Source organism: Atta colombica, unplaced genomic scaffold (assembly GCF_001594045.1).
Source record: "Atta colombica isolate Treedump-2 unplaced genomic scaffold, Acol1.0 scaffold35, whole genome shotgun sequence".
Taxonomy (NCBI): domain Eukaryota; kingdom Metazoa; phylum Arthropoda; class Insecta; order Hymenoptera; family Formicidae; genus Atta; species Atta colombica.
Genome location: NW_017259459.1, coordinates 647,284 through 673,492, shown reverse-complemented (window position 1 = coordinate 673,492; position 26,209 = coordinate 647,284). Strand labels below are relative to the sequence as shown.

At 32.6% G+C, this 26,209-nt stretch overlaps 2 protein-coding genes across 5 annotated transcripts; both read left to right on the top strand.

The window, feature by feature from the left end:
• The first annotated feature begins 1,244 nt into the window (after positions 1-1,244).
• LOC108690761 (anoctamin-8) lies at positions 1,245-22,453 on the top strand. 4 transcript variants are annotated; one of them, XM_018198221.1, is made up of 16 exons: positions 1,245-1,514; positions 9,664-9,749; positions 11,874-12,034; positions 12,139-12,415; positions 12,537-12,725; positions 13,350-13,535; positions 13,779-13,931; positions 14,272-14,407; positions 14,906-14,961; positions 16,008-16,082; positions 16,145-16,417; positions 17,871-18,068; positions 18,809-19,100; positions 19,695-20,000; positions 20,590-20,860; positions 21,301-22,453. In XM_018198221.1, the coding sequence occupies exons 1-16, from the start codon at positions 1,289-1,291 to the stop codon at positions 21,839-21,841; spliced, it is 3,426 nt and encodes a 1,141-aa protein (XP_018053710.1). In that variant the 5' UTR covers positions 1,245-1,288; the 3' UTR covers positions 21,842-22,453. The 4 variants fall into 4 exon arrangements, with proteins under 4 accessions (XP_018053710.1, XP_018053709.1, XP_018053708.1 ...); XM_018198220.1 differs by having other exon boundaries at positions 16,145-16,462; positions 19,716-20,000; XM_018198219.1 differs by having other exon boundaries at positions 16,145-16,462; positions 20,593-20,860.
• Positions 22,454-24,683: 2,230 nt separating this feature from the next.
• LOC108690715 (NADH-quinone oxidoreductase subunit B 2-like) lies at positions 24,684-26,042 on the top strand. The gene is made up of 3 exons (XM_018198150.1): positions 24,684-24,774; positions 25,174-25,731; positions 25,821-26,042. Exons 1-3 carry the CDS (start codon positions 24,756-24,758, stop codon positions 25,916-25,918), a joined length of 675 nt encoding a protein of 224 aa, XP_018053639.1. The 5' UTR covers positions 24,684-24,755; the 3' UTR covers positions 25,919-26,042.
• The last annotated feature ends 167 nt before the right edge of the window (positions 26,043-26,209 follow it).

Below are 26,209 nucleotides of genomic sequence, written 5' to 3'. Positions count from 1 at the left end.
CACTTTTTGCATAACTTTTATTTATTGATAGAAATATATCGTATTAACAAATCGAATTTCCAAAAGTCGTCATGTTCATCAATGCCCAAAACTACAATTGTATTTTTATATTTTCTCAGATTGCTTTTCGTACATAGAAATACACAAAATCTTTTAATTACACAAATCATGAACAAAAAATCTCATTTTACGTCATAAAAGATAAATTAATAAATTAATTGACCAGCTAAATTATGGCGCAATAGTAGAATAGTGAATTGATCACCAAGTTTTACACATAAGGAATGATCAATATTCTCCTCTCCAGGCCTTCATTTAAAGAAGATATTTTATTGCTGGGAGATATTTTATCATTCAAGATGTCGCGACAAATTATATGTGTCGGAGGATTAAAAGCAAAATACCAACGTGATATCGGTAGTGAAAAGAGATGTCCCCTTCTGGGAAATTCTGCGTCGCCGACGGCAAATCGATCGTCTGTCGCGACGCGTGCTTATAAAAAGGGCGTCGAGCGTGTGCCGGCGTCCTTCCAGCGAGATCGAAGCACGGAAGCTCGACCTGTGCGAGTAATGTGTAGGGAGCTAAGTCTATTTAATTTAACTACATACTTGTGTAGTATACGTGTAAGTTAAGCGTGTGAGTATTTTAATAAAGATACATAAACGCAAGAAAACAAAAGCATTTTTTTGTTTCTTCCTCATTTTTCCTAAGCAAATCCGAATGCAAGATATTTTAGCCCTTTTACTTATTTAATCTTCATCCGAAAAAGAGAGATATAAATTTTTTATAAATTCCTTTAAGTACAGATATATTAAAAAGTTTTTTTTCGTAAAATTTATAAGTGAATTAATTTAAAGGTTTAGATTTTACGTTGCCGTTTCTAGTAACTTTTTCTTACTCTTAAAACAAGTTTCATCTCGCGCCTCGGTTAAAACCTATCCTTATATCGCCATCGATCGGCAAAGTTCAACCTCCCTCATATAGATGGTGCTACGTCACGGAGGGGTAGTATTCCGGTACCGGAAATACGATGGGGGATGCTTGTAGGGATCTCACCCCTCGTTGTGATCGTGCAAACGGACGGCTAGGTGGCACGATAGGCGGTGAAGGGTGAGGAGTGACGAGGCCGTGAAGAGAGGTGGGTGCAACGAAACCGTGGGTATGAGGGCAAGAGAGAGGCAAAGAGGGAGAGGGCGGACGAGAACGACGTAGTGAGAGAAGTCACAGTCCAGTTGAGGCGCAAGAGTCCTCCGGCTAAGGACTACGGTCCCTGGCAGTCCGGGACATTATGCCAGGCGGCGAGGGGTCCTCGATCAATCTCCTCGACCACCATCATCGCGCGTCGACTGCCGCCACCACGACGAACGAGTGCGCGAACGGCGACGATGTTAGGACCGCGTCATCGGCGACTAGCACCGGCACGACCTTCACCAGCGCGATGACGAGCGCCCTAGCGGGCGACGGTCTCCGTCGCAGAAAGGTCATACACGCGGCCCGAGAGACCCTTGATAAGGGTGAGTCAGGCATCACTTCTTCGTCCCTTCGCAATATCATCGCGTTCCTCGTATCATCATCATTTACAAAACCTCGCGCAATCATTCATTGCTGCGGATACTTAGCCCCGAATTCCTTTTGACTTTCTGGTGCACGGATATCAGGATCGATCTTCCTTCCCCATAATGCAGCCTGATAAGTGGAACATTCTCCGATCCGTTTTCTGGCCTCGTTTAATAAAGTAACCGTAGAAAAGTAAATCAATGTATTAATATCCAAGCAGAACAACAAATTACGATAAAATAAATCGTAAAATTGAAAAGTGACTTTTTAGTGATCGTTTTGGAGTTATTTTGATGATTTGTGTTCTACTTGAATACTGATTTACAAGTTATGATACCATGTCTCTCGATCGCGTATGCGTGTCGCATTCAATATTGCAATTAGGTTAAGAGATAGATATCATAGATAAATTTAAATCCTACAGATCGAATCTCACTTGCTGCACTGAATTTATTATTAAGCTCTCCTAGAAAAGTACCTAGACATTTCAGAATACGAACGTTTTTATATGTAGGTATATTAGTATTCATTGTACGTATTCTAATTTGACTCATACGTTGACGTAGTATTAATTAACGTTAATTATTAAGCAACACATAAACATACATTCATGCGATTACTTTCATATCTTTGCGTTTCAATGGTTTCATGGATATATTTGGTATGCTAGATTAATTCTATTGATGTATCTGATGTACATGACGAGACTCATAAATAATACATAAATTTTTGGGGGAGATGATTCATGTGGTTTCCATGCGGCGATACAACAAAATGACATCGCGTTCGATGTATGATGATAAATATCTTTAAAAAAAAAACATGTTTTATGTTATGTTGATTCCTTTTGATGACCTCAATGTTTCTAGACCGCCATGTTGCAGTTACACTTTCGAAATGGTTGCTGTTATGGCATTTATGCGGGTTGATATAAATATATAGCGGATACATCGAGATACCTTTCGCGTGATAAAACATGAAATAGAAATTATTTCATGTTTAATCGATAGCATCTTCTTCCCAATACATAACATACCTGTCACGAAATTTGAATTTCCTGTTATACATGTGTATAATGGTAAATCAATGTCAAATGTAAAATTGTTATATTTTTTTTCATTTCTTCCAAAATTATAATAAAAATAAGACAAATCTCTCTAAAACATGTCATAAATTTATAAAATGGACGCTTGCGTATTGATAATAAATTTCATACAATAATATAATATATATTACTATTAAAATATATTACTATTAATAAATCATTAAATAGGAGAGAGGGAATAATGAATTAATTATTATTAATAATAAGAAAAATAATTATTACTTCCTTCTTCGCTATGTAATAAATAATAACAGAAATAAATTTAAAATATTTTAATCAAGAACAAATTGAAAAATATTTTCTTATAAATGATGGAAGACTTCGTAATATAAGATTTTTAAGTATTTCATAAGCAATTGACTTATCTAATATGGATGATCAGTCTTGTATTATATAAAAATAGCTGTAATCGACGAAATGCTGCACTTCTGTGGCCAAATCTCACTTCTATGCCTTGCTCGTTTTAACATTTGACATACTTTATGCGCCCACTGAAGTTACGTAAGAATCCTTCGCACGTGGGCTGAATGCAATATGTGTTACATGTATATATGTTTAATAAAAATAGTTCACTAGATATCTACAAAATAATTGATACGTACAATTCAATTATAATATTAATACATATTAAACTTCAAATTAAATATATTTAATAAAAAAAACTAACGTATAAAGTTAATTACTACAAAATTTTTAGTTTACATAGAAATAAATTCGGAAATTGCGTACAAAGCAAAAAGAAATTGTGATAAATGTAAAAATATACCCATTCTTAAGCTTACATAATGAATTGTTTTTATGTTTTTTTTTATTGTACGTAGTATTTTTGTACGTAGTACTCTCTAAATCTGAATCAGTGGATAATCACTGATGTCAATGCCAAGTATGCCATTGGTAATCAGTGAATTAAGTGTGTTCCTAATCTAGCTAATCGTTATTATGTGATCTAATTAACCTTGTTATAGTGCTTAAATTCAATGATTATGGTATTCATAAATTTAAATTTCTTCTTGCTGTTCTGAAAAACTTTATGAAAGAGGAAATTTCTGATGGACAACTAAGTTAAATTATCCCTATCCGTTAAAGAAGTAAAGAAGAAGTTTATATAGCGTTGTATTCCATTGAAGTGTATGATAACTACATCATTAAGCCGATATTGCAAAAAGATCGAAATTAACGCGAATATCAGTATTTTAGTTATAATACTCTTCCTTTTTTAGTCGAATTTCACTGATTATCAGTGCCAAGTATGCACTAGGTAATTAGTGACTATTCATTAATTCAAATTTAGAGAGTAAAGATGTCTCGGATATTTATTTACAAACACTCATGAATATCTTTAAACAAATTTAATTACAGAAATTAAATTTGCTTAAAAAAATTCTCAGTCTCCGGAAATATTTAAGTTGGCATTGAAAACATTTACAATATCATATCTTGGATACGATAAATGTCAAAGTTACGTAACGTACTATTTTAGATAGAAAAACAATGAAGATCATTAATTTAGCTACTTTAACAATCGCGAAATTTTCGGTTTTATCAAAGTCCTAAGAACGTTTATTAACAAATTTGATTAGTATAAAATTCACATGAGATTAGCTGGGCACCAACTCGAAAACAACATTAACCCGAATTCATTTGGCACGTGACACGAAATTTGCCTAATGTAAAAGGATGAATTACATTCTGCCTAGTTTTATATACATATTTTTTATTTTTTCAATATTATTTAATTTAAATATTAATCGTAAACTTAAATTTGGCGTGGTTTAATTAATTCCAATTCAAAGGAAAATTTTAGATGAGATAAATTTCTATACTGCGTTCTTCGAGTTGTCTAATTTCGGATATTAAAAGGAGACAACTCCGGCAATGACAAAGTTAAAAAAGTTTGAAGAATCGCCGGAGTTCTTAGAAAGTCCAACTCTCAAAAGACACAAAGCGAAGAAGAACGCTCAGCATTTGTTAATGCTGGTCCCAATCTGCTGCTTGAATACGGCTACTCGACCTGTTTTTGTGTCACATCACAATTGCACATTGAACCGAATGATGTGACACTCTGTGCATTATTTGCATTGTGTGTTATTCACTGATTGTCGATTTGAAACAACGTACGTGGGTTTAAAATGACGAAACGGTCACGACTTCAATGCAAATTTAAGTGAATATAATTTTCGTTTGATATCTGCGGTTACAAAGAATTTGTAACGATGGGTGAAAATCTCATTATTCAAGATGTTACTTTTTATCTATAAATGATTATCTAAACGAATTCTTTCATATTAATTTAATATTTTTTTTAAATTTAATTGAGATTTGCATTATATAATATAAATATCCTATTTTTTCTTAATCTTATACATTTTTTTTCGATGTTATAAATTTCTTCTTGCTATTCTGAAAAACTTCATGAAAGAGGAAATTTTTGATGGACAACTAAGTTAAATCATCTCTATCAGTAAAAGAAGTAAAGAAAAAGTTTACATAGCGTATATTCCGTTGAAGTACACGGTAACCTACACCGTTAAGAAATTGCAAAAAGAATTTATAGCTTGTATAATATATTTTGAATAAGAAAATTATAATATATATATCGTAATGTAATCGATTTTTATTTGGCTTCATTAGTCATATAATACGATCGTAAAATGCTTTAATGCAAAATGATATTAATATAGTTTAATAGATAGATTCTTTCGCATTTTTTCTTGGAAAAACTTTAATTAAAACCTCATTATTTTAATAAAATCACGTTATATAATGATTGCATTAATATTTTATTATAAAAAGTTTTATGACATTTTAAATTGACTTCATTTTGTATTTTAATTTCTTTACTTCAAATCTTTATATAATATTAACTATTTTTGCTTTAATAAAAACTTTATTTTATTTTTTAAAGAACGTATAAAACAAGCCAAATGTAGATGGAATATAATAAATTTAATTTTAATAAGCTATTTTAAAAGAGTTAATATGAAGAACATATAATTCTACTTAGATTATTTTTAATTTTTCTAAAAAAAGATTTTAACTTTTAAATTTAAAATATGTATATAAAAATTAAGGATAAAATTTTTAACATGAAGATTTATATATTCAAGGCGATTTTAATATAAGAGTGATAACTAGATTAACTATCTAATATGATAGAGTGAAAAGAAGAGAAAGATATCTAAAAATAATTCTATTCTACTCATACGGTTTAACATAATTCTATTGCAACTATTTGCAAAGCTTTTTCCTCAAGAAAGCGCAACATGAAAAAGCTTTTATAGTTTTATAGATGCACTGGAACGCCTTCAAGTTTTTCACTGTTCGATGTCATCGGACTGCAAGTGTAAACAAAGTGCATTGATCTCATTCTGGGTATACCAAGTCGATGAAGCATGACTACTCGAGTAAAAAAGTATTTGTGTGGCACACAAATGGTTATTCGTAGGGGTGCTTCATCGATTTCAAGAATAGAAGACGTGCCTGTGATATACTTGCAAAATATATAAATTTTATTAAAAATTTTAATAAGAAAAAAAGTAATTAAAAATGTTATTTGAATTAAAAAACGTAAATAAAATTGATCTCAATCAACGTTAGTAGTAGTTTCCTGTTAATTTTTCTCGAAAGGATTATACTGTGCAATATATATTGCGTAAATTGAAGACAAACAATCTTCCGATGATTTCGTGCAATTATACGTGAAATGTATAATAGCACAAATTGCGGAAAAATGTGAGACATGCTGCTAGGTACTGTGATGAGACAATACGATTGTTTTATAAGCGAGAATTAAAAAAGAATTTCTCTTTAAAGTGATAAAAAAAATTTATAGATGATAAAAAAACAGTAATTTTGAAATATTTTGTATTTTAGTAATTAAATTAAAAATTAAAATTCTATTAGCTACTTGAAAATATAATATTATATTTATATATATATTTACGTTTTCTAATTTTGTAGAAATATTTAAATTTCAAATTAAAAATAAAAAATAAAATAGATTAATATATTTTTTGCTAAAGAAGGATTAATGTTCTAGTTCTAAAGAAATCAATAAATAGTACATATAATATAAGCATAAAAAGAGAGAAAGAGATTTTATCAAATATAAAAAGAGTTTATATATTGTAAAATATATGTGTATTAATAAAATCTAAATTTTTTTAAAATTTACATATGTCTGACATAATTGCCGCGTAAAATAATATTTTCTTTAAATATGATGTCTGTAATGCGTGCATCAACAATGTTAAACGGTGTCTTTAATGGAAAGATTTCTTGTTTGAGGTAGTCATGTCTGTGTTTTGTGCAGCACCGTCCAGAAGATGTAGATAGCGTACACCCCGCGCGAAAGTATAGATATATACATCTGTACGTACGCTGTGACGTAAGAGGGATTCTCTCTCTCCATTTTCATCCCCTACTGAAATGAGATGCAGTAATATAGGTATAGCATTTCAGCAACGGTTCATCCGAAGGGATTCGGAATGGGGACCCTCCGAAGCAGCTTAACCACGGCGTATATTCTATAGATTTCAGAGGTGCAAATTTCTGACCTTATGGCTCGCTAGTTATTAATTATTTAAATAGTTTCCGCGCGAACGCGTGCAGTTGAGGCGCATTGGAGCATTAATAATTAAGAGAGTAATAAAACTGACAGAATGTATTAATTTATTTCTTGTATAAAACATTTTACTTCACATTTTACTAAAAAACTTACTTTACATTTTATTAAAAAATATACATATATAATTTATTTGTGAAAAATAAAAATATTTTGTGAATAATTTCTTCTTTCGTATTACATAATATTTCGTATTACATAATGTGTTTCGAGAATATTTCTCTCTCTCTCTCTCTCTCTCTCTCTCTCTCTCTCTCTCTCTCTCCCTCCTTCTCTCTCTCTTTCAAGATATTTTGAATAGACTGAATAGTTTTGGGGTTTATAAGGGACGAGAAAAACCAATATTTGCACATGAATTATCTATCTCGTCATAGTGAAAGAAGAGTCAATATTTGCGCTTAAATTATGTCATACGCTAAATTTTCTTTTTTTCATCTATCTAAATCTATCTAAACTTTAATACTGGTTTTTTAATTGCATACAAGAATATAAATACAAAAAATAAAGAAATGAAAATTGATCTATAAAGAGATCTCTTATATGAAATACTGTAACCTAATTGCTTTGATAATATCGCACGTGGAATATTGCACGTGGAAATCGTGAAAATCATAATTCAAATTATATTCCTGCTCTATGAGATAACAGGGTACAAAATACTGAATAACTCAGATATGCGCTTGCATTAGCAATCCTTCTAACTTGACTACCGTTGGAACTTTGCCATCATTTACACTACATTGTCCTTACATTATTGGAGAAGTTCCAAAAATAATAATTTTATAGAACAACAATTTCAAGTTTATATTTACTATTACAATATTGCTCGTTGTAAAATCAAAATTTTGAAAAAGAATCCTTGTATATATTCAAGAAATTTAATAAAAATAATTAGAAAGTAATACACATATATATATATATATACTATTTTATATATATTACTATTTTATACATTTTATGCAAAACTCTGTATATTATTTATTTCATTTTAAAGTACTTTATTTAATAATTCTTTGAAATTGTAGATACAATTGATTATTTCTTCGCATCATACAGTTATAGTATAACTTACTAATTAAATACCTAACTAATTGGTCACATTAATTGAACAATAATAAAAATTTCTAATTATTTAGATAAAAAATAAGACAAATGGAAACTGAACATTAAATGTCTAATGTTGTATAAAATTTTGTAAAAAAAGATCACAAATACTTCATCTTTTCCTATAAAAATCTAGTTTTTGCATACTCAAAATTTACTGACGTTTAACGACAGTATATCTCGATGAGAGTTTTAAAGTTTTGCGGTTGACATAGATGGATGTCCTTCTTCACGCCTACACTAGATACCTTCGACTCCGCTCAAAGTAATCGCACATACTTTATCTTGTCGAGGAATTTTTAGTCATTACACGTTTTCGTGTATGCGAGATTAATGGCGCATCCTTTGCAAGGCGTATAATTTACTACCCGGTTTTCGTTACACGTGTCTGGAGAAACCGATTCTTACCACATCAATTGACTTTAACTGTAGTTTAATTGTTTCTCTGTTCCTTTCTGCAAACAAGAGAGAAATCAAACTGAAATTAACTGACTGAAATTAACTGACGTCAGTTACTCTTTACAAAGTATACAAAATCGGAATATATGCGTCATAACGAATACTATCGTTAAATTATCAAAATAATAGACTGAATATCTAAAACCATATTTTTTCTTCCATATATTATATAAATTGTATTTGTTTTATGTAAAAAATAATTTAAAAAATTCTCAAGTACTATAAATTATCACTTTTTATTTTTCCATTAGCAACATATATATTGTAGTTTATTAAAAAACATAACAAAGAAAAAAATACTAATGATGAAAATCTAAATTTATATTTATAGTACTTGAGAACTTTACATGAAGAAAAAGAAATCGATGCCCTCTTTTCCATTAGAAATATACGCGTGATCGCGATTTTTATTGTAATAATTTGTAAAATTTTCAACACACAAAACATACAGATGATTTATATAAGGAATCATCGTTAAATGTTACAATATGCATAAATTTATTTTCTCGAGTAAAGTCGAGGTTCCATCTAAATAATTTGAAAATCGATTTAAAAAAAGAATAGACACATGAAGTTAAGGCGACACATGCCGATTAAAAAGAGAATCAATAAACGAAGTTACACACATGTCATGTCAATAAATAATCGAGAATAAAATTAAATTTTGCAGAAACTGTACATATATCAAGACTTGAAATGAAGACTTTCATTCTTTCCTAAGTTTTAATTCTTAATTTAAACATGATATGAATTGACGATATGTCTGATATAAATTTAACGATCTCATTGGTTATGAATATGTCTTTGTTTATAGCATCCCGTCTTTTAAGACAAAAAATACCATGTACAGGCCATTTAATGACCCCCCGCCGCCTATGGATACAAAAGGTTCCTACTCAGGTATGTACTTAAAGTATTTTTAAATTAAATAGAAAGTCGAAAGTTATTTTTATAGATATAAAAGATAAGGAAGGATAAAACTATTAAATATTCGCTCAACGTCGTGGATAATTCAATTTCGCGAATGGAAGTCTCGAAATTCGTATCTTTCAGTCGACATCACACTAGCAATGTAAAACTTCATAACTTGTTGGTTGAAAGTAATGCTTAGATTAAATAACTTAATAAAGGTGTTCTTGTGAATATTATGGAATTTGACTTGAAATATTATTTGACATCAAATTTAACGAAATATTAGTTAGCAAACGTTTTGCTGCACATAATACTTTAATTTCGATTATTTCAGAAATTTACAAATTCCGTCCAAGATTCGAAATATATATCGTATCACAGTAATTTTGATGTAACAAAAATGTTTATACAGATCAATTATTTCAAACGTTAAAAGAACAAGGTGTATGCTACGTTTCATCGATCATTCTATATGAATTATTCTATATGAGTTTAATATGCGAATACTTTATACTGAAAGACAATGTTAGTTGGTTCTGGTAATGCAATATCGTTTGTATAATATCCTTTTAACACTTGACTGTGTGACCGTGGTCACAGCAATAACGTTAGTGTCTGTGTGATGCCATTAGCGAGAGGTACTCAAGTATGTCTATTTTTTCCTCGTATACGTGACTATCTTCATCAATCATTACATCTATACAGCGTGGTTGAATAATATCACTGTGACAATCTAATCTGACAAAAGAAACACATTGACATATATAACTAATAAAAATACTAAGCCTGAATTTTATTCTTCAATTCGTTTCCTTTGAATTGAATCATCGAATTAAACACTCTGTAATAATATCGATCATATATGTTAACCAAGCTATTAGTGGATACTGAATAGCTTTACGTGTATTGCGATGTTTACTCTTTCTATAACATTGTTGATTCTATATCATTTTGTTTGTTCTTCTACTAATCCGTCTTGAATTGCGGATTTGATTTTTGTCGTGTTAGCACGATGTGAAGTGAATTTATCTGTAGTGAATATGTTAGTTATGAAATATTGTTCACTTATAACGATTTTAACCATTTAGTAAACGAGAATTAAAATAAACTGAAATTTTATTTATCCAAATGCGTATTTCAAATAGCGAAAAATTTTTTTCGGATTTAATTGGATTCAATTAGATTCAATTGAATGCAATTGGACTGAAAAACTGCATTTTCTATTCAGAATTTTGAATTGAGCAAATTTATAGAAAAAAAAAGAGAAAGGAAGAAAGGAAATTATTGGAACAGTATTATTAAAATGTATTGTGATAAAGAGTAAATCAAGAATAATGATATAAGTATTTTCTTGTGTAATGCAGGAATAATCAATATATATGTAGGATTATTTAGTTATATGTATGTATATTTAACTATTTTTTTCTCTAAATATAATATCGATTTTATTTTACTCGCAATGATCTCTACATCTAGTCTTAATGCTCGAGAATCAGAATAAATTGGCTGAAGTCCAACTGGTATAGTTTGGTATTGCCAATTCGGGTACAACGATACTCCGATAATACTGTTGACCTAGTAATGCACGTAACTACTTGATCACAGCACTAAACTTACGTGTTTTTTTCGGTCGTGTTGGAAATCATCAATATTTCACGAAACAACATGTAAGATCATTGAACTATTCCTCGGGGAATGTATTGAATGGATTTATGGTAATCGAATAAACTTGACTATGCTCTTTCAAAACTTTTTCTTTGCAATCTTTAACAATTACCGATATAGATGTAAAATAAAAATTACTTTTCAAATTTGTACAAATTATTTTTATAAAATATCGTATTTAAATTGTTTTTAATTTATTATTATATATTCGTATTAAAGTATATCGATACATATCTATATATATTAGGTGTAAAAAAAGAAATCCATTATTGTTCCATTCAATTTCATGCAAAAATAATGGATTTCTTTTTACTACATCTAATATATATAGATCTATCTATACATAGGTAGATAAAGAGATTATATAGAAAAGTAGACGTTGTAAATTCAATCACATTTTCTGTTACGTAAACTACACAAAAAGCTCCAATAATTTGACTTTTTTAGGAATGCGATGTAGTCATGATGTTCCCTAATGGGGCAAACGACGAGACCTTGATGTGGCTTTTAGGTCGGCTCCGGGCTGGAACCCCAGGGCTAGTAGTTCACGTGCGACATCACGCCTCGTCGGACAGTTACGGGTTTTACATTACGGCACCATTTAACGTGTAAATATTCAATTCTCGATAAAGTAAAAGATACATACTTTGAAAAATCAAGTGTGCAATGCATGATTAAGAACAGCCACATAGATAACTTTATCGGCTCATAGTCTGCTCAAGGCCGCCGAGGAAGTACATCTTCCAAAGTCCCTTAGGCAAGAATTCGGCGGAGGATTCAAGGAGTTCGTCGGCTCCGAGGCCAACTGCTTCGAGGGCAGCGACGACGAGGTCCGATTCTTTACTACCCAGGAAAGGCAGTCCCTAGTACTGCATTTATTAAACACTTTGAGGGCCGGTCCTCAAGATCTCCATAGTTTAGCCGGTCTTAAGATGGTGGAGGGTCAAGCAATTATCCCAAAGTGCATTTCATCTGGTATTATTTCTCAGGTGTGATATATATATATTAGTTTTGTCATACCAAGTTCACATCTTCTTCGATGAAATAAGATTCCTTGAATCTCGTCTCATCAAAGAGAAGCTTCTGTGACACGATATGTGCTTTCATTAGGTCTTCCCTCTTCACGAATTACCCGCATTAGAGAAACTGCAACGGAGCTGGGTCCGCGCGTTCCTCAGCCCCCAACCATTGGACGATATTTGTAAATATTTCGGGGTGAAAATCACCATGTACTTTGCCTGGCTCGGCCATTACACCACCGCTTTGATCGTTCCAGCTGCAGTAGGTGTCATATATTGGGTATGTATATATATATATATATTTTTTATATATATATATATATATCTCACGTATCGTTATATTTAAGTAACAAATAAAACAAGTATGTAATCCTGTTTATTCAATAAACAAAATAAAACAAAATGTAATAGCAAATTTAGATTTAAAATAAACTAATTTCCAGACAACGGAATGATGTGAAATTCAAGCAAAATACAAGTAAAAACAAGTAAATTAAAATAAAATTAGTTTTGTAGCTTCAAGAAAATAAATCAAATATAAGTAAATTGTTTATGTAAGCAGTTATTAATGTCTAAATAATACATTTAATCATTTAATGGATTTATAAGACGATAAAATATAATTCGCAAATAATTGGAATGTACGTACCAACGAAGTTAATTGCAAACGTTTCAACTTTGAATTTGAGTACAATGCAATTGCATAACATTTATATTTGATTTTTGCATTAAAGAGGAGTCAAATCTAGAATAAAAACGTTTACAGTTAACTTCTTTGGAAGTACATTCTTGCAAATTATATCTTATCGCCTTAAAAATTTATATTATTTACGTATTAATAGCCGCGAAGATATAGAGGCAATTTACTTATATTAAAAAATAAGTAACAATCTCGTCTATTTAGGTCGGCATCATTGGCAGGAACCAAGCGGTGGAGGACGTGGCGTACGTTCTGTTTTCGGTGTTCAACGTGATATGGGCTACCGTATACCTGGAGACATGGAAAAGAAGGGGCGCGGAATTGGCGTACAGGTGGGGCACTTTGGATCAGAGGGACGATTTATTGGTCGAGCCTAGACCTCTGTTTACAGTAAGAATCTTTCGAACATTTTTAAGCCTTAGCACTCCGATGTCGGCATGGATGCCGTAGTGTGCTATTCCAGCGTCTACACCTACACAGCGCTATGAAACTAGAAATGCTTTTGCTACGCCGTACAACAATTGAAAATATAGGCAATACTGCGAGGAATTTTTGACAAATAAAAGTCCATTTGTATAACCTGTTCGAAATTTGATCAGTTCATTAATTCAGCCATAACTGGTTTGTGTTTAGGGAACTCTAGAGGTTTCACCAGTGACAGGTAGGCTGGAACCAACGTATCCCAGGTGGCGAAGAAATATATTTCGATATTTCGTGAGCGTGCCTATCATTGCAATCTGTTTACTCTTCGTCTTCATTGTTATGATTCTGAGTTTTCAGATACAGGTACGTATAAGTGCATTGCATAATTATTAATAATTAATCATAAAAAGATTTTAATTGATTATCGAATGGAATGATTATATTAAAATTTTTAAAAGACTTATTACATAATAAGATAAAGATTTTTATAATTTGAAAACAGAAAAGCGACAAATGTACTTATTTAAATTGATATTTAAATTGTTATTTAAATTTATAAATCCAAATATGTATTTTTCTGTCACTTGGGCTTAAATTGTATATATATTATACATATATTCAATTTATTTGTATTTAAAAAAAGAAAGCTGAAGATTGATATAAAATTTATTGCTATAAATTTTTCGACTTGTTTGATTTACAGGATTGGTGGGATGCGCATCTCGAATCAGGAGGCTATGGATTCTGGCTAAGTTACGTGCCAAAGGTGTTGCTCGCAATAGTGATTGCATTAATGGATGAAGCGTACTTCAAAGTCGCGGTGTGGTTAAACGATTTGGGTATGTGTCCCCAATGATAATCGAGCCCCTATATTTTACACTATTTTCCTCCATCTTTCTTTTCCTTCCTCCTTCTCTCTTTCTCTCTCTCTCTCTCTCTCTCTCTCTCTCTCTCTCTCTCTCTCTCTCTCTCTCTCTCTCTCTTCCTCTCTCTCTTTTGACATAATCGTATCTCCGTGCGACTCAAAATACGAACAATTGCCATTTGCCGACTTTTTCGCATCGATATATGTATTCTACGATACACTATGCACGTCTAGTTCAAAAGCATAGCATATACTTTCGATAATTTTTCCACAGCTTAGCTTCTTCTAGAGAATAATTAAAAGATTATGTAACGAAAACATCATACATTTACATGAAAGATTGTTGTTTTGTTTTTTTTTTATGTGATTAAATCCGTGACATATTATAGATACAGTTTCGTTATCATTTAAATTCTGGAGAGCGTTCATGGTACGGTAGATAGTATTTGTGATTTTTGTGTGTTGGACGCAGAAAACTATCGACTAGACACCGAGTACGAGAATCATCTGATCTACAAAGTGGCACTGGTAATAAGAAGAACTCTCCATTTTCAACGAATAGAATATCAATGTTGTGTTAAACGTACACATGTCCCCTCTAATTAAATACGATAAATAATATTAAATAAATACAAAAAGATTTATCCTCTTGTCATCACAAATATATTTTTCGACAGCATTAAATAAAATCGAATTGAAAAAACATTAATTAGTTATTGATAATTAATGATAGATTATATTATGTAATTGTGAGTATAATATGTAGATATTATAATTTGTATCTCTTGATGACCTATTATTTTAATTGTTTTGCAGTTAATTGTTTGATCAAGAATTAATTTTGCATTGATTCTTGAAATCAAATGTAAATATATATGTTATATTCAAAGGAGTTTAATAATGCTTTAATGAACTATGGCATAATTACTACAATCATTTTTTTATTCATTATATCACAATTCATTGGATACATTATATAACATTATTACTATGTAAATGATCAAATAGAAAGACTTTCTTATAGAAAAAACTTACATACATATAATTTTTAATCTCAATTTATTCTTTTATAACTATTTTTATATGATATATTTGAATTCAAAATATGACACAATAAATTCTGTGTAAAATATAAATGTACTGAAGATAAAAATTAGATTTCTAAAACTTGTTCATTTATAAAATTTTTTATGACTAAAAATAAAAATAATTTCATTGCTCAGATTAATCTAATTTGATGCATTAATCTGCGATTGCAAATAAACATACAAATAAATTAAATAAAAATTAACTCGATATCTGAAAAAAATTATTGTACATTAGAGGTGGACATTTTGAAAAATACAATGTAGACTTTAAGCTTTTTGTTTAAAGCAGAAGTGCCTGCTCTGGCTGTCTCTGTCGCTGCATGAACATTCTTTTTGCAAAAGAACACTTTTTTGCTTACGCTTAAAATAATCTTATACATCACAAGCCTTCGTAACCGCTCTTTTATGTGCATTTTGTACATATAATGTATGTGTTAACGCCCTTGCGATTTCCAGATAATCTGCAACGACTATCCTATATTTCAGTTTCAGTTTGTGAACTCCTTCCTATCGCTGTTTTACATCGCCTTCTATCTTCAAGATCAAGAGAGACTCAAAGAGGTGAGGATTTAACTTTTCTGTAATATGTTACAACAATATAAGAACATAAATTTCCGTTTTAGCAATTGGCAGCTCTACTCATAGCTCGTCAAGTGATCGGTAATCTGAAGGAATCCGCGGTGCCATATCTCATCGAGCAACTACGGCTGGCACGGCTGAGCTTCGAATTGTTCGGGGCTTTGAGTCCTAGCGAGGCACGGCCACCTCCCGGTCAGGAGGGTGAAGAGGTACAGGGTGGTAAGGACACCGAGGAGAAGGACGAACGACCTGACAGCGGCAAAACGAAGCAACCGCGAAACGTCAGCCAGGCAGAATTGGAGAGTTCCCTCTACAGAGTAGGGCATCCCACTAATTCTCTACTTAGTGACGTTACGTTCAAGGTTTGGTCTAGATTTAGCCAATAGATTTTTCGTTTTTCTGGGAACACTACACCGCACACGCATATCGACCTTCGAACCACTCACAATGAAAATATAATGTATATAGTGTAAAAATAAGGAAGACTTATCAAGCAACTTTCTATCAAGATTATGCTTAATAGATGTTTCAGCCGCCCCATCAAGGTCTCCTTGAGTTTCGCGGGTGTTATATAAAATTGCGAGTGAATCGAACGCGTCGTATCGTAAATCGACTCATTTATCTCGCCTAAGACCTTTCTATCCATTCTTTTCAGATTGCACTCTTCGCATTCTATATTGCATGACGACTGAGCCAAACTATTAATAGTAATATCAATGTCACATTGCATTTGTAGATCGTTTCTTTTTGCAGAATTTTAATGATTTTTATCCCGTTTCACACCCATTCCATCAACGACGCACAGGTATCGACCAGGAAGGTAATATCACATTCATCCTTTAAAGATCAATCCTTTCTGTCACAAACAATCTCGATTTTTCTTAAAAGTGCAAAATGTATAGTATAAATTTAATAATTGAATTATTTTTTAAATGCATTCTAGCGATTATTAATCGATCAAAATATTACTTTTTTATATAAACTCCAATCTTACTAAATATTTATACATTAATAAAAAATAATAATAGTTTTATATTGTTCCGAATTATAAAAAAGTTATAAAAAGATCTTTCAGCTCCACGTATTAACTTTTTAAATAAAATATTTACTAATACATCTTTCAATACTACATATTTTTTAAATGATGCAGAGTGACCGAAAGGAACAGAGCTCTATGGTTTATCACGCAGATGCATCCTCGTGTTCTCAACTTGTATTTTACCAAAGTTTAATTTTCTTTAATGTGTGCACGTGGATTCACACCCAAAATACGATAAGTCAAAGTACTTTCATTATTCAAAGACAAAACTAAATATATACATATAGATGTATTTTGTTAGCATCTGTTAAACAAACATTTTTCTTAAGTTGTTATATTTTAAATGAATTTTTGCATTATTTATTTTACTGTCGAATATTGACAATACATAAACAATATATTTAAACAATATATGCAACAAAACTAATAAATCTTATTTTTTTAGCATTATATATGTAGATATTAATATATATAAAAATATATATAAATATAGTCTTTATATTTTCGTATAAATAAGCAATAAAAAATAATTACTTTTTCTATATATAGCGAAGTAAAAGTTCTCACCAAGAAATATACATTTTATGTAATGTAATTTATAAAATTAATCTAATAAGAATATCTCTGAGTAAGTTTTGTAATTTATATACAAATAACTTGTAAAAAATATATATAATAATCACAAAAATAATGTTGCCTAAGCTTAATAAATAATGATTTTCAATTTGCAGTACGACGGGGCGTTTTCAGAGCATTTAGAAATGTTATCGCAACTGGGATACGTCTGTCTCTTCTCGTCCGCATTTCCATTAGCTGCGATGGCCGCTTTACTTGGGAATTTGCTCGAATTACGTGGCGACGCGTTCAAACTATGTTTTGTGCTTCAACGACCTTTCGGGCGTAGGGTCTCAAATATCGGTACATGGCAAGTAAGTGAAGAATGATTTTCGAACGTTCATAATGTACACAAATGTAAATTTGAAAATAAGCTAGCAAAATAGTTAGAAAAGAATTTTAATAAATATTTATCACATATCTGATTTTACCTTATCTAATTTAATCTGATTTTACCATATCTGATTTAATCTTATATTTATATTTAAGTTGTATTAGTTGCCTTTACAAGTGCTCAAAGTATTTATTTTAGGCTCTCTAATGGAAGCTCTCATAATATCGTAAGTGATCTCTATTAAAAAGTTTTATTGTGATTATCAAAACAAAAATAATTTATCATCAATTTTTTTAATGAAATGCTTAAGAAAGATTATCAAGTATACAATTAAAAAAGAAAGAGATTTGTAAGATTTAGAATTGATATAGAATGATTCATATATTTTCATTAATATATTCTTGTGTACTGATATGTTTGTACAGTTCTATGCACATCGATGGATTTTTTTCCAAAAAATAAGATCTTTTTTTGACATAAACAAAATGTCATTTATTAATGCATAATATATATTCTTGTTATAAGGGATAGAAGTTATAAGGGATTAAATGATATATGTAGATATATGCAGAATAATCATAAATTGAAGTTAAATAGAATTAAAGTTAAATAGAATGAACTTTTCTTTATATCTTTGCATGCCAAATCCATCTACGAAGTTCGGAAACACATTGTAGACAAATATAGTTCAATCAATAATTAATTTTGGAACTTTGATAGAACGCCATGGAGGCAATGGGCTTGGTCGCTATTTTGGTAAACTGCGCTCTAATCGGATTGAGTGGACAGGTGCAACGAATGTTTCCGGAGATGTCAGCAACGCAAACCATTTTACTAATCGTGGCATTGGAACACATCATGTTCGCTATTCGATTTGTGATTATTTGCGCGATTCCCGATATACCTCATTGGGTCGCCACCGAGATGGCTAAAGTGGAATTCTTAAGACGCGAGGCAGTTCGAAGGTTATCTTCGACTCCGTCACCGGAACAACAACCAACAACAGTGATAGGTACTTAATTCATCTTTATCTCCGATGCTCATCAGTGTACACTACCTACCTATCACCTAACACATCGAAGTTATTTTATACATAGAAAGATTTCGTTGAAAAGATCTAAAAATATTTAGTTAAATACAAATCTGAAAATAATTGTGTTGGGCCATCAAAATAATTAGATAAGAAATGATGAACAAAGTGCTGCAAAAAGTTTTGATATTCTAATAACCAATTTATTCTATATAATTATTTTAATGATCTAACAGCATTATTTTCAGATCTATAGCTTGCTAAATTTTTAAATATTTCAGCAAAACTTTCCGTATATGACTTTGTAAAAATTGAAATATCTTCATATCCCAATTTTATCTTTCCTGATCCAGTGGTTTTTACTATCTGCTTTCTAAATTACTTGGAGTGGACTCTTACTTTAAAGAGATGATATTTCACTCTTCAAAGTGAGATTCATTTTAAAAGCTTTAGAGAGTGTCCATTCGGTATCCTGTTCGCGAATGATCTCCACTCTAGCAGCACGAAAGTGTTAATCGCTTTGCCTGTCGCATTACATCCTTCTTCCTACCTTCTATTAATTTCGCTCGAACTCAGGGAGATTCGTGGTGAGTCCAGCAGACGGAGAAAGCGAAGAGCAGATGCTTTCCGATCGCGCCGCTTATGCGTCCAGTCAGGCGAACACTCCGACTCTGGCTTCGACCACCACTCACACGCCAAGTGGCCCGACAACACCGAGTGCCGCGTCGGTGCCGAGGATCGCGGAAACACCACCTACGGCCGGAACCCCCGGCAGCGGTGGAAGCAGTAGCGAGACCAGTCCGTTCTTACCCGAGAATAATTCCAACGTCACCCGGGACATTCGTAACACGCCGAGATGTTCCATACCCGGAGGCGAACGAGGTTTGGTTCATCACATACACTGCGATTTTATATAAAAAAAATTTACACTTAAATCATATGGTATACAAGTAATAATTAACACGTCGTCTGCTACGATTAGATCGATTAAATTTTTTTTTTAATTCTTATAAAAGTTGATGCTGTAAAATTTTGACATAAGTAGAAAGTTATTGTGTAATTCAATAATTCAATATTTCTATATCCTTTTTACTTTATGATTTTTAGAGCCTTGTTTATTATCAGATAAATAGTTAGATAACAATGTAAAATAAAAAATATGCCAACAAACAATTAATATTTTTCATGTTTAATTATATTACATAATATTTTATTATTATGTCTATAATAAAATTCTAAGTAACGTATAAGATACAAACTTTTAAAATTAAACTACTCACTTCAATTGTTGTTGGAAAGATGTGAAATTATTATAGATAAAAGTCTATAGATAAAATATAAAATTGCTAGGCAGACGACGTATTAATCATAATCTTCTTACATAGTATCAATGCCTATCGCAAAAGTTCTAGTAAACCGTGCGAAAAATTTCATTAAGCATAAATGGTCGCATTGATGAAAAGTTTCTCAGTAGGAAGACGCTCGAGGGAATGGTTAAGCAACGAACCGGAAGCGTCCGGTACCAACGATCAATACAGCCATCATTTGACTATCGGACCACACGGCGGCGTCGATTGGGTACGTCGGTTAGGTTTAGAACCAGGTGGACGAAAATCGAGTGATTCCGAAATTAGCGGTGCCGCTGCAGTGAGCGGACGGGAGGAGGAATTAACGTTGCATCGGTCAACCGATTGCATCGTCTCCAAAGAACTCGCTTCTTCCTCAGACAGCGATCTTCTCAGGTACAAGGAATAAAATATATTCCATACATCACAGATCATTTCAGCAATATTGCAGTAACATTGAGAATGTTATAGCAATTTTGTTGCAAATTTCTGCGCTGGGTACATACTATGACTTTTCTCTGATTAATATTCCGATTACACGTCTATTTTATTGATAGCTTTAAATATTTTTTTTATTAACATTATCTCTAACAATATTATCTCTAACAATAACAATATTTTTCTTATATGTATCCTTCAATCGTTCAATGTTATTCCTTTTTATTTCTAAAAAGTTTTAAAGTGAATCGCATTCTGAAAAGTGAAATCTCACTTTTAAAGATTAAATTGAGTTCTTTTTCAAGACTGGCTCAATTTTCACTTTTTAGTGTAAGATTCCACTCCAAAGAATTGAAAGAATATATTTCGGTGCTAATACATTAGTTTCTTATTTAAAGATCGGCACCACCCTGGGTAGCGGCTCATAGAAATCAGAAGTTCCGCTTTTCGCCCGAAAAGGAAAAGGAACGCGAGAAAGTGGAGAAGCAACAATACCACCAACAGCAACAACAGCATCATCAGCGGGAAACCCGAGAAACCCGTGAAACCAGAGAAACTCGTGAAACGCACGATCATCGAACGAGCGAGCGGCAGTCTTATCTTGCTGAAAAGGAGAAAGACTCGAGCGGGCTGTCGGATTCCAGCAAGACTATCTCGAGTCAAGAAGAGGAAAAGCCGACGAAGGAAGAACGGGAGGCGAAGAAGACGCGCGTGAAGCAAAGCCTGATGAAACGGGCGCGCTCAGTGGCGATCTTCTCGCTAAAGCTGAAGGAACGCCGCGCACGGGAAGCCGAACTTAAGGCCAAGGAAGCGGAAAGGGAGGCCAGGTGGCAACAGCCGCAATCGTGCGTCGGCGGCGAGCTCTCGTGCATCCCCATAGAAAAGCTTATCTCCGTGGACGACATCGCGGCCATGGAAATGCGTCGGCCGAATCATTAGCCGCTTGATGACTCATCTTTCTCACACTTTTGTTTCCACGCTACGTAGAGAGCCGTTCGCGTACCGCGACACGCGGATTTCCGCAACCGACGCGACGCGCGACGGTGAGATCACGTTCTCCGTGTATTGAATCGCGACGGAGAAAAAAAAAAGATCCTGACGGACCGCGTGCAGGTACGCGTTACCGGACGAGAGAAAAAGGCGCACAATTTACGAATACATCACAGACACAAGGATCCCATAGACGACATTCCGTAGACATTACTCCCGATACCGCTCTCTAGATCCAGGGCATCGAACCGCGATTTCTAGTTCGGTTCGGTTCCGGAACGGAGTGCGGTACATTTTCCAAGATTCTACACGGAAAAAGGAATCTGCTAACAGCTATTAAATGTTGAGTAATTTCATTCAATATTTGATAACTATTACAGATTTTTTTTTGTGTATGCAAATAATGACCATGATAAGGACTGAAAATCCTTAAACACGAATTTGCGCAGTTTTGCACAACATCGTGGCTAACAGTATGAAGCTTTAAATATAATTATCTTTTTTGAAGAGAAGGAAAAATAAAAATTTCGCTAATTTATAGCGGAATGATTTCACGGGAGATTGCAGAGTATTAATTTTTGAACAAAAAACAAATTTTACCAAAAATTTTTCCAAAAAAAAATCAATTAGATAATTTTATGAGATGGAGAACTTTATTACTAATTTTCTAATTTCTACTAATTTCTACTAATTTTAATAATTTCTCAAACTCCAATTTTTGCAGAGATTTTAATTAGATAGATTATCCTCGAAACACATTAGATAGCTGAAATTAATCTATCGCATTGCGTAAAATCCTTATTATAAATTTTATTTTCGAAACGTTTTAACGCGCAGTTCCGAAACCGAACGTATTCATTCCGATAATTTTAATTTCTTTTCGATTCGATGCTCTGCACATTTTCCTAGCCTATTATAGGTCGCTCGACGTCGTAGATCGTTGAGCTCCAAATGTTCTGTTCGTGCCGTCAGTATTCTACGCCGAAACAGAATTATCCTCGGCTGTGCTCCATAACGCGCGTGTAACGGAATCCTGATGATGCAGTCGAACCCGACGATTCGTCGCGGAATAAAGAAATATACCGAAAATCAACTGGAATATAATCACGAAGATCTCTCTCAGAGAAGAAATGTATAATGTATCCGATTACACTCTTGCTGAATAGCGAGCCGCTGAGTCGGCGCGAAACTCAACGAAAAATTTTGAAGAAGGAAACTTTGTTGTTGTTGCGGTAATAAATTGTTAATTAATCTATAAAATTTTAGGCATTAATGGATTAAACAAACTTTTTGCTAAATAGATCTCTACGAAGGCATATCACATTGTCGAGACCATCCGCGTTGTCGCCTCTCGAAGTTTCGTGTCTTCGTCCCCTAAAATCGGACATGTAATATGAATGCAGGATGAGTTCGCGGCCACGTGAAACTCACCGGCAATGAGATAATGAGTCAAAAACCAGTCAGAGTGCATGGTACACGCGAAGCTCTTCGTCCAGACACGAATTAAAGGATCTAATGATCGTTTTTGTATATAGCGAAAAATGTTACGCAGAGATTGTAAAATCGGTTTCCATGGCCTAGCCTCATGTCCCCGTCCGCGGCTGAACTTTAGCGCAGAGTTGTTGAGTATTACACACGAATACATGTATACATACACACATACAAAATAAATATAGATACATGACATTTTATTACATTTACCAATTGTTAGCTTAGTATTTATTAACCATTAGATGCATCCACATTGAGCACTGTTGAGCAAACCGATAATCGCGTTGTACGTAGCGTACCCTTCGGAAATTTGCGAGACATAAGTGCATTAGATGCAAAATTGATAGATTAGCCGCTTTTCGTAAAGGCAGGTCGGAATAAATTCAGCCGGAAGCATCTGTGTTTGTTAGATGTTTTGTATAAAACAAGAGAATTGAGCCAATAAAATATTCTACAAAATACTAATCGCATTCTTCTTCTCTTTGTTCCAAAGATAAATGTATATACTAACAGCACACAATATATACTTTCCATACAGCATAGAATTTGCAACAATATCGCTACAAAATCTCTGCAACATTGCTGCAACATGCGATGTTGCAGCAGTGTTGCTGCAACTTTTGTGCAACATTTGTGCTGCATGTAAGAACTTTATCTGATAATTATATAATGGTAATTGCTAGAAAATTATTTAAGTAATCTTATCAAAAGAAAAAAAGAAAAAATTATACAAGAATTAGTTCTGTTGAAATTAATGAACTGACCTGTAATTTCCATTTTCAATCCGTCCGGATGCATCCAGATATTTTATTCTTGTTATTCACGAATGTTAAATAGGTGATTTGTCTTTGTTCTTGCAGACTGCATTAAAACTCCCTTTCTCACTTTAAGTTCCAAAAATGTACTCAGCCACAGAAAACAAATGAACTGTGATGATAGAACTATGGATAAAACAATATCTAGATACTCAGATGATGATTCTAAACACAGTCTAGCTTTGCAACTGTTGTAAAATTCTTTAATACGATTGGTTTATACATTATTTAGATCCAGTGAGGAACTAAGAACAAAATCAATCACATTAAAGAATTTTATAACAGTGCAAAGCTACTTTTACTCGTATTCATAGTCAGGCCTTATATTATATTTAAGGCTTCTTTAAATTTACCTTTAGATACTGTACTTTTTTATTTCATTGGTTGCTGAGCATCTAAAGATAAATTTAAGGAAGCCTTAAGTACAAGGTCTGACTATGAATACGGGCATTTATCTGCTGAACGCAGCCATTTAAATTGAGGGTTTTTAGTAGGAACTGGCGCATGCGCCTATATAACCTGCAATGTAGCAGCAAGTTCGTGACGTGAGATCGAAAATGTTTCGTTCTGTTACACGTGAGTTATTTTACCAGGAATTATATTAATTGCCGTTAAATGATCGTTCCAATGCTGACATACTTTAATATTTAATCCCACATCAAATAAAATTCCGCATACATCTAGACCGCGGATGATCGATATCGTTTTGAAGCAAACTTCAATTTTTGCTCACTTTTCGTTTTAATCTCGCACTATTGCATAAGATTGCACTCTGATATACATCACAAAACTTGATGCGCATTTATTTATTTGCATAGTTACATAGTTTATTTCGAAATGTTTCGACTGATTAAAATGCCGATCATAACCTTCTCAATACATTTAAGATAATATTTAATAAAAATTTAATTATATTTAATTATTTGTATTAATTATTTTACATTTTATTTCTCTTTATTTCTTTTTTTTTTATAGATAATGTCCCTCAGGGACTGGTGTGCCTGGTGCGTAATAATGTAGCAGCATCAGGACCTGTTACTGCTGCTACATTGAAGGTTCAGACAAAAGACATGGCTACAGAGACATCAGTGCAGGAAGCAAAGACTCAGCTGCCAGAGAAACCGAAAGTCGAGCCATACAGTCCTTTTCAAAAGCCCGGTAACATGGCAGAGTATGCCTTGGCCAGAGCGGATGATTTATTAAATTGGGGACGTAAAGGATCGCTATGGCCAATGACTTTTGGTTTAGCCTGCTGCGCCGTGGAGATGATGCACATCGCTGCGCCTAGATATGATATGGACAGATTTGGCGTGGTATTTCGCGCCTCGCCACGACAATCAGATGTTATTATAGTTGCTGGCACTTTAACGAATAAAATGGCACCTGCCTTAAGAAAAATCTATGATCAGATGCCTGAACCGCGATGGGTTATCTCCATGGGAAGTTGTGCGAATGGAGGTGGATATTATCATTACAGCTACTCAGTGGTTCGGGGTTGCGACAGAATAATACCTGTGGACATTTACGTACCTGGTAAGTTTGTAGTTATAGTTATATTCTTCTTAGTTAAAAGAGTATATGTATAATACATATTTATATAATATAAACTTTCAATATTGTAGGTTGTCCCCCAACAGCTGAAGCATTATTGTATGGTATTCTTCAATTGCAGAAAAAGATTAAACGTATGCAATCCACACAAGTTTGGTACAGGAAGTAAAGTACCTGATATTATAGTAAAAAATGTATAAATTATTAAAAAATTGTATGATAATTGATAATTAAGCAATAGAGGAGTTGTATATCATTTAAAAATGTGATTATCGAAATAAATCACATTTCAATAAAAATAAATTTTTTTTTATTACCATACATCAGTCTTGTTTACTTCATATGTACATTTATTTGATTAAAAAAAAAAAAAGCTGAAACTAGTTTATTTGCATCATTATATTATCGTTGTAATGAATTAAATAAATACATATTGATCATATATATATATATATATATG

What these genes read in the sequence shown, in the direction of transcription:
- LOC108690761 (XM_018198218.1), top strand. Translation starts at nt 1,289, where the DNA reads ATGCCAGGCGGCGAGGGGTCCTCGATCAATCTCCTCGACCACCATCAT. An exon ending in ATCAAGAGAGACTCAAAGAG is followed by an intron (nt 16,083 to 16,144) that starts GTGAGGATTTAA and finishes TTTCCGTTTTAG; the next exon opens with CAATTGGCAGCTCTACTCAT. An exon ending in TTAGTGACGTTACGTTCAAG is followed by an intron (nt 16,463 to 17,870) that starts GTTTGGTCTAGA and finishes TTCAATTTGCAG; the next exon opens with TACGACGGGGCGTTTTCAGA.
- LOC108690715 (XM_018198150.1), top strand. An exon ending in TGTGGACATTTACGTACCTG is followed by an intron (nt 25,732 to 25,820) that starts GTAAGTTTGTAG and finishes TCAATATTGTAG; the next exon opens with GTTGTCCCCCAACAGCTGAA.